Here is a 14,133-nt window from a genome sequence, read left to right as displayed (position 1 = left end):
TGAGAGAGGAGAGAGAATTTTTTTAATATTTATTTTTTAGTTCTCGGCAGACACAACATCTTTGTTGGTATGTGGTGCTGAGGATCTAACCCGGGCCGCACGCATGCCAGGCAAGCGCGCTACTGCTTGAGCCACATCCCCAGCCCCAGAATCATTTTTAAGTAAAGGCTTAAAGGTTAAGGATACATTTCTTTTTAAATATTTCTTAGGAAAACTTTTATGCTGGTCTCTTTTTCTGAGAATATATTAGATGCACTCCCTACTCTCAGAGCACCCACTTTTGCAGAGGCAAAGATGTGAGGGTCAAGAGAGGAGCTGAAGCCTGAACTGGGCTGGAAGGTCAGGTGGGCATTCCCCTAATACGACGTTATCCAGTAGAAGCAGGGCAGTGTAAAGAAAACATGGACCTGAGAGAGTTTTGACTAGTTATTAGTAATACTGATGTTTAAATGAGCTCATTAGTTCATTTCCTTATCCTAATTTTGTTAGTTATCTGTATCTTAAGTATGATAGTTACTTCTAAAAGTAACAAAATTTGCTTTTCTTTTTTAAAAATACTAAAATTTAGACCTTTTCCTGAACTAGAATAACCACTATGAATGTTTTTTAAAAAAAAAAAAAAGTATAAGGTTCTTATCTCAGAGACTGTGACCTTAAGGGCTCTTTCTTCTCTCAGTTCCTGTAGCATGTATTGCCTTGGCATGGATCTGGCTGGGCTTGCAGAAAGAGCCACTAGGATTCATACCTTACCTTATATACTTATAGACAGACCATGGGCAGATTCCTTCATTTCTCTTAGCCTGTTTCTGTTTCTGAAATCTGGGAGTAATACTGTTTCATGATTGTTGTGAGAATTGCATGAGATAATGCATGTATTGTGCTGAGTGCAGCATCTAGAGCAGTGTACTTAATTAAGAGTATCTTTTCTTTACTGGCTATTCACCATCATCGACCCGGTAAATAACACTTCAGGCTATGGCTTGTTTTCATGATTTAACTACCCTCCTTCTCTCCATTTCTAGTATGAAGGGAGTCTGCAGTGTGGGAGTCTCTTTGTCTTCTCCCCTCCCCTTATTCACTCTCACTTCTCTGTCAGCTTACCCCTGCCCACTCCAGGCCTAGCACAGGTGAGCAGGTCATGGCTATATCTCTCATATTTTATAGATGCTTCGCAATGCAAGGCCTTTGGGGATAGTCGTAGTCCATCTTCTGCTTCTGTAATAGAGTAATTGGATAATTTATGAAGTCCTGGATTTATTTGGCCCATGGTTGTAAAGGCTGGGAAATCTAAGAGCATGCCACAAGCTCTAGCAAGAGCCCTCATGCTTTGTCATAACCTGATAGAAGGGCAGGTAAGCGCATACACAAAGAGAAAATCAGACTGAACTCATGTTTTTCATCAGGAGCCCACTCCCATGGTAACAGCATGAATTTATTCTTGAGGGCAGAGCCCTCATGACCCGCCTCATAATTCCATCACAATAGCAGTTCACCCTGAATCTTGGAGGGACATTTAAATCATAACAGGGATCCATTTTTCTTTTGTCTTTGGAGGTATGAAAGTCCCTGATGGGTTCAAGATGATAGGAAAATATCTGGGTTTGGTCAAAACATATTACTTTTGGCCAAAGGCTATTACAAAACTCACAGAACAAAAATAAGACAAAAGAGCTGGATTATGATTTTCAAGATAAGTCCATCCCAGAACAGAGTTGGAGTAAATTCTAGCATAAAGAAGTACTACTTCAAAAATTAATTTCATCATGTAAATTTAAGAATGATTTTCAGTTAACCACAGTTAACAGTATGCAAGTAATATACTTTATACTATAGCAAAACCCCATTATTTAAAGAAAAAACTTTTTGTGTTTTTATTTCTGCCATTTATCAAACTATACCCTTCTCTCCCTCCCACTCCCTTTCCTAACATGATATGTTGCTCCTCCGGTAGGTGTGTGAGGCTCTCTGAACATCGTCATGTGGTTGTTTGAGCCCAGTCTTTTTTTTTTAATATTTTTTAGTTTTCGGTGGACACAACATCTTTAATTTTTATGTGGTGCTGAGGATCGAACCCAGCGCCGTGCACGTGCCAGACAAACTCGTTACCACTTGAGCCACATCCCCAGCCCTTGAGACCCCTGTCAGAGTTCTTGCCATTACATAGTCAGATTTCTTTATTATACCTAGGTTTATGATCTGCATGTCATTTCAGTCTTCTAGGTAAATATTTTGTATTCATGCAGTCATGTTTTCTTTGGTTAGAACTCTGATAACTGGAATTCCAAGTGTTGATTTGAAGTAATTGAAAACTCAAAATGGGATTGAAATAGTCATTTAATAATAATTTTTCCACCTTTCCTATTGGAAAAGCATTAAAAAGACTTTTATGGGGGACTGAGGAAGTATAATTTGGCATGACTATAATTTGAATCAGGATATCTATCATTAAAGTTTTCACAAATTCATTTGAGAAAATTCTTTTGAAATTGAAATTGGTGGTATGGCATATATAGCCCACACAAATTTTGATTCAGTTGTCAGCGTCCTGGATTCTGCACTTGGCTCTCTTCTTCCTTTTCCCATGAGAGATTGCTGCATCACCTGAGAATGTCACCTTACTAGAGTCTGCCGTGTTAGAGTCACCTCTTACTAGAGTCACCTCTCTTGCTCCTCTCTTGTCTCTACAAGTTCATCAAGACAGGGCATATATCTTAATGGAACTAAATCAATGCCTGGATGCCATGTGACTGATGCTCATATGCTTTCTCTATTGTACTTTGACCAGCTTTCCAGTGGCTGGTGTGGAGGGTATGGAATGACATTTTGGTGCCTTCATTTGACTTTTTAGCTTCTATTAGGCTTCCCCATCATGATACTAAATCCCAAGAGTGTATTGTTTCCTCATTCTTGGCCATAATAAAGTATCACTTGTGACAGGATTGATCTGACTTACCCATCCAGAAAGGATGACATGTTTAATTGTTTGTGACTTCAGAGGCAAAAATGTTATGTATGGAATGCAAGTTTGTCCTTAAAAACTTTAGCAAGTTTCTCTTTGACAATTTTAGGGATATCTCAACACCATTTGCACAGTATATTTCTGAGGTAAGAGTTTATATCAGTAGAGTAACAGAACTGTGAAATACATCTAAACCCTTTACCCTGGTTGTAGGCCAGACCTGTTTGTTCACTGTGGGGCTTGTTGCCAAGGGACGGTGAAGCTCTGCTCTACATTCTCATGTGTTTAGTTTGGTCTACTGATTGAAGATAGGTTAATTGTCAGTGTGATTCCTAGGAATTCTCTCTTGTGATGAAGCATTAGCCAGTGCTTCTGAGTTGGTCTCTAGGCAAGTCATGCAATGACATTAATGTGTGATTCAGAATTTCAGGGTTGCTTCAAGCTATTTGTGTTTTAAAAAAAAAAAAATCAGTTTCCATCTGCTTTGGTCTGGCCAAGAGGAAATCAACCAGATTTATCTGATTTGGGACTTCTCACACAGAGTTCACTGGAGACACCTCTCTGTGTGTGATCTGTGTCTTGCACCATACTTTTAGTGAGCTCATGTTAGAGCAAAAATAGTCACTGTTTATACTACATCTTCCATTTTCCAAAAGAGGATTTAAGGTAGTAAATCCCTGACCACTTTCTTTCTGTTGTGCATCCAACTCTGTGGTATGTAATTTACCAATTCCTATAATCTGTATAGCTTCCCTTATAGGACAAATACTGTTGTCCTCTATAAAAAAGTGAGGAAACTGAGGCTTGTACTAGATGACTTTCCCAGTGGTATCCATCTATGAAGGCAGCTCTCAAAGCCAATACTTAGCTGCTTCTCTGATAGAGATCTTGCTCTTTATATTCTTGTTGCCCAGCAGTGTAGCTTCCAGTAAACTGATTGGTTTTGATTTCAATGTTCAGCTGCCTTGAATTGAGTGATGCACACCAGGGCATGCTGTTCATGTCATAGGCACTTTGGTATTTTTATAAGAAGAAAGGCAGCATACCCATTTTACAGATGAGGAAGCTAAATTCTAGAGAGGTCAAGTGATTTGCCTAAAGTATTCCATCATTAGTAGTGGCAATATTTTTTTTAATACTTATGTTTTCTTAGTTTTCAGTTGACACAACATCTTTTTTTTTTTTTTAATTTTTATGTGGTGCTGAGGATTGAACCCAGCACTCCCTGCATGCCAGGCGAGCACACTACTGCTTGAGCCACATCCCCAGCCCCGGCAACATTTTTTTTAAATACTTATTTTTTAGTTATAGGTGGACACAATGTCTTTATTTTATATTTATGTGGTGCTGAAGATCGAACCCAGTGCCTCACACATGCTAGGCAAGTGCGCTACCACTTGAGCCACATCCCCAGCCCTGGCAACATTTTTTAATACAAAGGCCATGTAACATGTTTAAGTTAATTTCACAATTCTTCCAGCCTTCCACATTTATCACTAACAGCCCCATTTCCAGAACCCTTCAGGTCTCTTCCAGTTCTTATTGAATCACTTTGGGCCAGTTACTTGCCCACTCTTATCCTTACTGTCCTCATCTGTAAAAGGTGATCATGGTACTTACCTTATAGAAACATGAAATGAAGTAGTGCAGACAAAACACTTAATTCAGTGCCCAACACATCGCCACTGCTGAAGTAATTAGCCATTTCTTCCACGTGTATGTAAAATCCAGTAGTAAGACATATTGTATCCAACTAAAATAAGGGTGAGACTGAATTTTGGTCTAAAGTACCTATCTGCTTTAAGATGCAACACATTTCCAGAGACCACATCTTTTAATTAAGATAAACCTCTTCTGCACACCCGTTTGTTGCCTTTACCTGTTCAGATGTCCTTTAGCAGACATCAGACATTGACTGTAAAGGCAGCAACAGATAAAGAGCTCAATGTTTATTAGGCTACAGGGAGCACCCCGGCACGCACTGTCAGACTCAGAGCCCATCCTTTCCCATTCACCCAGAACTCCTGTTGATTAGTCTACAGGTGGTTCGGAAATTCTAAATGCCTAAGATTAAAAGGCTTATTTTAGCTTCTCCTTCTGAAATGTGACCCCTCCGAGGAAGACGGCCAGAAATGCCAGTGCTGGCCTGTTCTCTTCCACATAGCACCTTCCATAATGACCCTGTGGCTCTGAGGTAGTCACTCATTTTGACCAGAAGGACCACGTCTTTCATTCTTTTTATCGTCTCATTCTTTCCAAGGTGTACCTCTTGAAGTTCTTTTTTGAATAAAAAATTACACTGGGCATGCCCTTTAGAAATGGCTGCCCTAGGATTAGAGATCTGATTATTGTCAACAGTACAAAACACAGAAGCGTTAATTAAGTGAGCAGAGTTGGTTTTGTTGTTGTTGTTTTGTTTTTGTTTTTTTTTAATTCCAAAAGACTGCTGAAGGGAATCACTTTTAAGTTTACAAGCTTCAAAAGAACAGAAACTAACTTACCACCTATTATACACTGTGTCCTCTCAGCACCTGTCCCATAGTTGTGTAGTGTGTGATGGTGCTCAGTGTAAGCCTACTCTGTGGATGTCAGTGGTTCTCATAATTGTTCGACTACAAATGAAGGGAATTTTATTCATCCATTCCTTGAAACAGTATTATGTTTAATAATAAGCATTAGTCAGTAAGATAGATGAGGTCATTTGTTCCCCTCATAGAACTTACATTTAAATGAGAGAAACAAATAAAACAAATAAAAATAATTACAAGATGCATGGTTGTTTTGAAGGAAATAAACAGAGGAGGCAACCATTCCAGATAAGACAGTGAGAAAAGGCTTACTCATGACTCCCTGAGGAGTTGCTGTCTGAGCCAAAATCTAAAGGATAAAGAACTGAGCATGAGCCATCTAAGCAAAGAACTGAGCATAAGCCATCTAGGCCTTTGAGTCTGGAAAAAGTGCAAAAAGGGTCTGAGCAAAGGGGAGAGTGACAGATCAGGAAGTCAGAAGGAGTGATGGGGACCAGAGATGTGGTACCTTTGAAGCCCTTAGATTTGGATTTTACAAGCGTGCAGTAGAAAGAGTAAACGTGGGTTATCTGATTCTTGCCTGTATTTAAGTGTGTTTGTTGCTGGGAGGTGATGGTGGCTTGGTCTGAGGGGCTAGAGATGAAGACAGAAAACACAGTTGGGTTTAAGTTATATTAGTATTTCAGAGATGAGATTGATAGGACTGATGAAGCTGGGATGTGGGCAGGAGGGGAGTAAGGGAAAGGGAGGGATCAGGGATGATTCTGAGAACCTGAGAGAAGGGCAGTGCTTGGTGTGGGGAAGACTAGGAAGTAGGGAGAGTTTGGTGATGGCCTGGGTGTGTATACAGCTCAGGTGTAGAGTCCTTGCCTAGCATGTGTAAGACCCTGGGATCTATCCCGCTACCACCCTACTTCCGCGTCCCCCCAAAAAAGGTTTGGGGATGAGGGAGAGATGGGACTCAAAAGAGTTTTGTCTTGGATGTACGTTGTAGATTTCCATGAGATACTAGAGACTGAGATACCCTGAGGGTTCTGATCTGGACAAGGTCTGAGGCTGGAGGAGAACTCTGGGCTAGAACCATAAATGTGGGGGCCATTGCATAGAGAGGATGTTTAAATCCTAAGGCATGCTAAATTGTGAATTCCCTTACTTAGGGAAAATAACTCAAGCTACCTACATGATTGGTTTAAGAATTTGCTCTTTTAGGGTGCTGGCTATAGAAAAACTGTAGAACTACAGATATTTTACTTGCAAGGTAGCTACATGAAATTTATTTGACATCAAGGACTGGGAAGGTGAAATACTACTACACTTGGCTCCATAAAATCATTGTCTAAGCTTGTTTTTCAGAAAAATCCATATTTTAATGGTGTGATCAAGTCATTAGCAGTGCCTGGCTCAATGTTCTAAAAGGTCAGGTGTAACTTAAGCCCCAAGGGCCTTAGGGCAGCTGTAAATTAGAGTCAAAGGAAGATGAAATGGAGCAAGAATGTTCGTCGCCCCCAAGAAATCAAAACTACCTAGAAATTAGAAACCTAAAAGCTTTTGACCAGAGATAGAAATTATTTTGTGAGGATTTTGATAATAGAATAATAAGGAGGATGTAGAATCATGCTTATAAAATTTGAGGATTTATAAGAAACACCTGAATTAACTTATTTAAAATGTAGTCTTAAAAATGTGGTCTTATGCCTAACCTCCAAGAGAATCTGATTAAGCTGGTGCCCCAATCTGAGATGGAACCCAGGACTTTTTATTTCTAGCTAGTGATTCTGGTACAGATGACCCATTTATGTGGAGAAACATTGAGTCTGGAAAGACCTCTTACAGATGGGGGGCAGGCCTGTGGGGATGAGGGGCCTGCCCATAATCGCAGAGCATTTTAGACTGACAGTGCGGTTTTACTCACTTATATCCTTCATCGTAATGGTGGATTCAAGGCAGTTTATCTCAATTCCCAGCCCCGCTTCCTTCACTCTTTTGTTTTGTCTTTTTCCAAAACACAGATCACATTCTAGGGTGAGAATAATTTGCTGATTTACTGTGTTTATTTATTTATTTATTTATTTATTCTCACCTCAGTGAAACATAAGCTTCAGAAAAGCAGTGATCTTTGCTTTTTGTTTCTTTTTGTTTCACTGCAGTGTCCTGTGTGCCTAGAATAGTGCCTGACCCACACTAGGAATTCAGTGACTGTTTGATAAATGAGATTTTGTTAAATCATACATGAGTTAATGGAAGTTGTGGGAAGGTACCAGCCCTTAGGCATTGTCAGCACAAAATAAAGTAGGATATTTTCTTTTTCACTTGTTGATTCTGCTTGAATCAGAGGTTTCAGGAACAGTTGTTATGAAAGATTAATTAAAAACTTTCCAATGATAAATTAATAACAGTAATAACAACAGTGATAAACTATCACTTATGGAATGTTTGCTACTTGCCAAACACACTATAGGAAGTTCTGAGCTGAGAATGTTATGCCTTTTATCTCATTTAAGTTTCAATGTAGCCCAAGGGTACAGAACTAGGATTGTATGTTTTTCAGAGAAAACTGAGGCTCAAGAGGCAAACTTACTTCTTCAGGTTGCACAGACAGTACAGATTCAGGTCTGTGATTCTAAAGATTAAGCTCTTAGCAACCAGTGACATTCAATTTCAGGTTCGGGGTCTTCTCTCTTTGGAGAAAGAATTGAAGACACTAAAGCTGAGGCAAGGATCACTCTTTGGGGTATCCTAGACCAAGAACATCAGTCTCGAAGGTGGTATGAAACCACAGTCTAGAAAGAAACTGCATTTTTTTTTTCAGCTCAACTTTCCAGCATTTCCCCATACTCTAAAGTCTTTCCATTCTCACATTATAAAGAACCTTTCGTCTTTAACTGTTAGTTTTTCTCACTTCTCAGACAACCTCCCCAAAGCCAGCCAAGGAAAATTCCTGTGGTGACAGGTCACACTACACCATTTCTAGGGAGGCCACTGTAGCACTCATTCACACCCCACCCCATAAGGAAGGGTGAACAGAAAGGGCCTCCTTCACTCACACCTTCTGTAACACTTTACTGTTGAGGCCTCAGGAAGGGGCTGAGGGATATGATGATTTTTATAAATGTGAACACAACAGATCTCTTGTGAGACTTGGTTGAGCCCTTGAGTTCTGGAAACACTCTGCCTATTAAACTAGCCATGAGCAACAGAATGAAGTTTCACCACCCATGTGGATAATGTGGGCATTCATTCACACCCTGCTAGCCTTGCTGGTAGTCAGTCAGCACTGCACACCATTATGGTAGCAGATCTCACTTAATTCTTTTTTTTTTTTTTAAAGAGAGCGAGGGAGAATTTTTGATATTTATTTTTTAGTTATCGGTGGACACAACATCCTTGTTTGTATGTGGTGCTGAGAATCGAACCCGGGCCGCACATATGCCAGGCAAGCGCGCTACTGCTTGAGCCACATCCCCAGCCCCTCACTTAATTCTTAACGCCACACATGACAAGGCATCACTGTCCCCCTTCTGTAGCTGAGGAAGGCCTAAAGATATTGGTAACTTGTCAGTCTTGTAGCATTTGCAAGAGAAAGAGCCATGTGTTTAACATGGGTTGAATTGTAAGACCTGCAGGTTCTGGTTAAGAGGATGCACTCTGGAGCCAGACTGCTCAGGTCTGAATCTTGACTTACTAGCTGGGAGATACTGAGCAGGACATTTAGCCACCCTTTTCCTTGGCTTGTTCATCTGTAACATGGGATGATAAAGTTCTCATATCATTTGTTACAAGGGTTAAATGAATCAATGCATGTGAGCACTTAGTGCCTGGCATATAGAAAGCAATATTAAAGTGCTAACCATTATTAATTTATATATCAAGTCTTTTTATTCCTTTGGATGGAAATTTGGTCTCAGGTTTTTTCCAACCCCTTACCCAAAGACTATGTGCTCAAGAGTCCTATGTAGACGATCCAAATGTAGCACTCAGAAGAGTGCCTGGCATCTACTTAGCCCCCAGTAAATGTTAGTGGTGATTAGTGTACAGTGCCAGGACACTGTGGGAAGGTAGGGGTTAGGGGAGAGCATCCTACCTCAGTCAGCACCATCCTCTGGGGTGTGGACCAAGAAAGAGAGACAGGCACTGGCTAGATGCTTCTTTCACAGGACCAACAAGAACTGAAGGCAGCCATTATTTCACACAATAGTAGTAGCATGTTTCTGTAATTGTAATGCCCTAACAAGCAAATGTATATTTCACTAATTTAAAGGATAGGGAAGATGAAAGTACTATTCACTGAGTTTCTGGTCAGGACACATTGAATAAAAAAGATTAGTACCTTTCCAAGGATAAATTGTCCCAGAGCAGCTTTGTGGTGTGCCATTCGGTGGAATCAGTTATCCCTGTCCAGCACCCTATGCTGGCCACAGTATTCTCCAATCTCCCTTTCTTCTAGGAAAGCTGAATTTCTCTGCCATCCTGCCATAGGCCTAGGCTTTGTCATGACAGTATTTTTCACTTCTTTTTTAGCTTAAGAGTTGGACAGTGGAGGACCTTCAGAAGAGGCTCTTGGCCCTTGACCCCATGATGGAGCAGGAGATCGAAGAGATTCGGCAAAAGTATCAGTCCAAACGGCAGCCAATCTTGGATGCCATTGAGGCTAAGAAGAGGCGGCAACAAAACTTCTAAGTGAGGCCGTACCCAGGTCTTTGTGAACTTCGGATCCTCATCTCACATTTGTTAGCCAGCACTTCTGCTCTGTCATTTCTCCACAGCACCTTTGTGAACTCAGGAATGTGCGCCAGTGGGAAGGGCTACCTTGACAGTCATCATGCCATCTTGATGAGTGCGTTTACATTGGTCAGGTATATTATTTAAAAGGATTTGTATTGGCGCTTTTAACTCAGAGTTTTAAACCCTAGAAACCAGAGACTCCTAGTTGAGTAATAGCTGGGAAAGTTTTACATTGTCTTTTTGTTTTTCTTCTCCAAATAGCTTTTGATTGTTCTTTCTAGAAGACTTTTTAAAAACATATAAATATGCATATATATATATATATATAAATTATAAAGATTCCCCACTCAATGTGGTGGCATCTCTGTACAGGTACAGTTTTGAACAGTTTTGCATCTTTTCTGTAAGATTATGGTACTGTGGAACATGAGGACAGAGGACTCTAGGAGGCTATAAGGGGATTAGTGAATCCCAAGAGCCAGCCTTCTCCTTTGCAGGACTGCATTTAAAAATTAGGCTTGGGGTGGTGCTTGCACCATGGTTGCAGCCTTGAGCGGGCATCACTGGCTTCTGGAGCTGTTGGTGATGTCCAGGGAAGCCTTGAGGATTTGTATTTGCTCTCTGAGTCCCAGGAGAAGCCTGACACCTTCTTTGCAAATCGGCCTTTGCTGTTTCAACGCCTTTCATCCATCTCCACTCTCCCAACTACCTAAGTCACATCACAGATACTGCCCAGTGCCTTAAGAGGAGACGTGATCCAGTGAAGGGACAGGCCTACCAGAATTCTTAGTGAACATAGGGATGTATTCAGTTCACAAAGGGAAAGGGCTTTCGAAGTTCTCATTGTTCATGTGAAAAATCACATATGTGATGTTTTGCTCTGCATTCCTTATAGAGAGGAATAGAGGGCATTGCTTGCTTTTATGATCCACATTCAAATATGTGACTATTTTCTTTTACTGTAAGGGGTCTAAAAAAGATAAATGAATACCAGATTAAAATTTGTTTTTCAGGAGGCTCAAGCCACACACATAAAATGCCAGAGTTGGAAGGAACCATAGAAATCATCTAGTCTGACACTTTGTTGTGTAGATGGGAAAACTGAGGCTTTGAGAGGGAAGTGACGTGGCCAATATCACAGCCCAAGTTAGAGTAAGAGAATTGGAACTCAGGACTCCCCTCCTGGGCCACTGAACTGAGCAGCCCTTTCCCTGAGGAAAGAGACTTGTGTCAGTTTTGATTAAGGGAATCATGTTGACAGAAACTTGCTCTTGCCTTGCCTCTTTAGTAGGTAACCTGGATATGAAGCGATTCCTCATTCAGTCTCAGCAAGTGCATGAGCTCTGCACCATCTGCCAGTAGCAGACCAGCACCCATGAAGGCAGATTTAGGGCCCGGAGCAGATCAGAGCGCTTTTCAAAAGACAGTGTGGAGCAGTCCTGTAAAGTTGGCTGGAAGCCACATTTACTCACACAGCAAAGATAAGACAATTAAGAAAGACAATCTTTTTGTCTTCTAATATCTCTTCTTCCCTCAGGGAAGCCATGACTGGGTTGCACCTAAGGATACTGTAATTTGACTCCATAATTGCTTTTGCTCCTTGGACCTAAGAATCGATGGAAAGGCAGAGAACATTCTTCCTCTGTGACCAGCTTCTGTTATTTGCACTTAAAGCAAGTTTTAAAAAATGCAAGAGACAGTTGGTCTTCAGGGCGTGGCCAGTGCAACAGCAGTGTTGCAGAAGTAGAAAAATAGAGGGCAATTTGAAGATCTTGCTGGAATTGAATTTGTTGACCACCTATCATATGCCAGGCACAGAACTAGATTAATTAAGTTCCAAATTTCACAATAATCCCATGGATGATGTACTTTATCTCCATTTCATAGATGAAGAAATGGTTTTGTGAGGAAAGATTCCTTCCCATTAGTAATACAGCTAATAAGTGGTAGAATCAGGATTCATAGCATTACTACAGTACTAATATTTACAGAGAAAGGCAAACTCATGAGTCTGTTTAAAATGAAGTGACCATGTTTTACACAAGCTAAGTGGCATTTTTAGTTTGGAAAACAGCTGAACTCAAAGTCAAGTCTGCCAGCCAAGTAAGTTTTAAAATCCAAAATATTGTGTTTATTAACACTTCTATCTTGATCTCTTTGCCCCTTAAACAAAGAACTTTGGGGTTGGTTAGACAGGAGAAAGCCTGGTTTTTCCTTTACTAAACAAAATTCCAGAAAAGGAAAGCTCAGTTTTTTCTCATAAATATTCTTGGGCCATGAACCTTGCTTGATCTGTAGTTTGTTTCAAGTAACATGTGGACACCCAGCTTGCTGGCCAGCAAAGTCATCTTTAGACAGTATGTTTTAGATCAGAGTAATTTCCTGGTGTGTTTGTTTTCTCATGACAGAAACACAGGAGCAAGTCCTAGTCATTTTTTCCTTGAATACTAAATTGAAAACACTTAAGCTTGCTTTCATTGAGCTTGAATATTTGCAACTCAAGCTTCATGAAACTCTGAGGCTCTCAGAAAAACCATGAACCCTACACCTAATTGTATCTTTAAAATATCTCATATTCTTTAGAAATATCTTAACTGTTTTGCCATTAGTACATTTGAAACATATTTCTATTTTTATTTCTCCCTATCCCTATCCCTAACCACCATTTGAGTAGATAAGATTTGGCTGGCTGGGATTGAGAAGAGGGTTGGTGGGTGGGAGCACATATGGACTGATGGACATTAGATAGGTAGGTAGGTTGATAGAAAGAATGAATGAACCAGAAATCTGAAGCAGTTTAAGAACTATAATCTTGACTCCTCAAAACTATAGACTGTAATCAAGAAAACATTTATTTAGCACTTACAGATGCCAGAAATGTATTATAGATTTAAAACTCAGGAGCCCTGCTACTGTCAGGAATGAGATGGCATCATTCCTGTATAACCTACAAATTTTAAAGAACTGATAATTACAGAATATTATGAACAATTTTACACTATTAAATTCAATAACTAACATGAAACAGACAAACTCCTAGAAAAATACAAAGTGCTAAAGTTCACTCAAGAAGAAATAGATTATCTTCTAAAACTTAATAACTTTGAGAGAGATATGGGTATTACTGTCCCTTGTTTTACAGATGAGGAAACAGGCTAAAAGGTAAAGTCTGTTGCTCAAGTTCATGTTACTGGAAAATAGCAGAGCCAGGATTCAAACCCAGGTTCTCTGCCTCTTGATCTAGTGCCCTTTCTAACATACCATGTTGCCTCTGAAGATCACAGCTCCTTATTTATGAGGAAATCGTTCCTGCCCACTTCACAACCCTCACCCCACTGACCCCACCCATCCTCTCTTAAGCACTGTGTTTATGGTTTCATCGGGTATTCATTGTCTTTGGAGTTCACATTCTGATTTGCGTTTGGGGGGAAAAAATCTCTTCCACCAGCTTGCATTTGGACCAACTTGGGGGGAAAAGAGGCTTAAATGCTGTTGCTGATATACAATTTTAAAATGTGAAGTTTGTAGCTTTAATTTTTTGTAACATAAACTAATAACACCGGCTTAAGTGCTGACTTGAGATGCTATTTTGTAAGGTTTGGATGTAAATAATCAGTTGAGGTCAGCAGTTTGTATATGTATGAGACATAGTTTTCTCCACTGCCCCTCCCTTTTGGTTTGTTTTTTTTTTAATTTGAGATGCTTACTATGTGCTTTTATGTTAGAATTGTTCTCCAACCTTCCTTCTTCCGACATCTTGTTTTAAATAAACTGTCCTTTGGACCACAGACTGTCCTCTTATTAAAAATGGGATCCTCCATACATGCCTGCATAATGGAGATGTAAATCCTCGTGACACTGACTCTGTTGGGTGTAGATTCTGGGATCCAGAGTTGGGAGAGGTAGGTGACTTTGGGCACCTAC

At 40.2% G+C, this 14,133-nt stretch overlaps 1 protein-coding gene across 2 annotated transcripts in view; it reads left to right on the top strand.

The window, feature by feature from the left end:
* Stk4 (serine/threonine kinase 4) overlaps nt 1-13,997 on the top strand; it is a 98,686-nt gene extending 84,689 nt beyond the window's left edge. For both annotated transcript variants that reach the window (XM_005325286.5, XM_040274294.2), the window contains exon 11: nt 10,006-13,997. In XM_005325286.5, coding sequence (XP_005325343.1) covers nt 10,006-10,164 — 159 coding nt within the window. In that variant the 3' untranslated portion in view covers nt 10,165-13,997. The remainder of the gene's footprint in view (nt 1-10,005) is intronic.
* The last annotated feature ends 136 nt before the right edge of the window (nt 13,998-14,133 follow it).

The sequence above is a fragment of the Ictidomys tridecemlineatus genome, chromosome 5 (assembly GCF_052094955.1).
Source record: "Ictidomys tridecemlineatus isolate mIctTri1 chromosome 5, mIctTri1.hap1, whole genome shotgun sequence".
NCBI classification, from domain to species: Eukaryota; Metazoa; Chordata; class Mammalia; order Rodentia; family Sciuridae; genus Ictidomys; species Ictidomys tridecemlineatus.
This window is presented reverse-complemented; position numbering and strand designations above follow the sequence as displayed.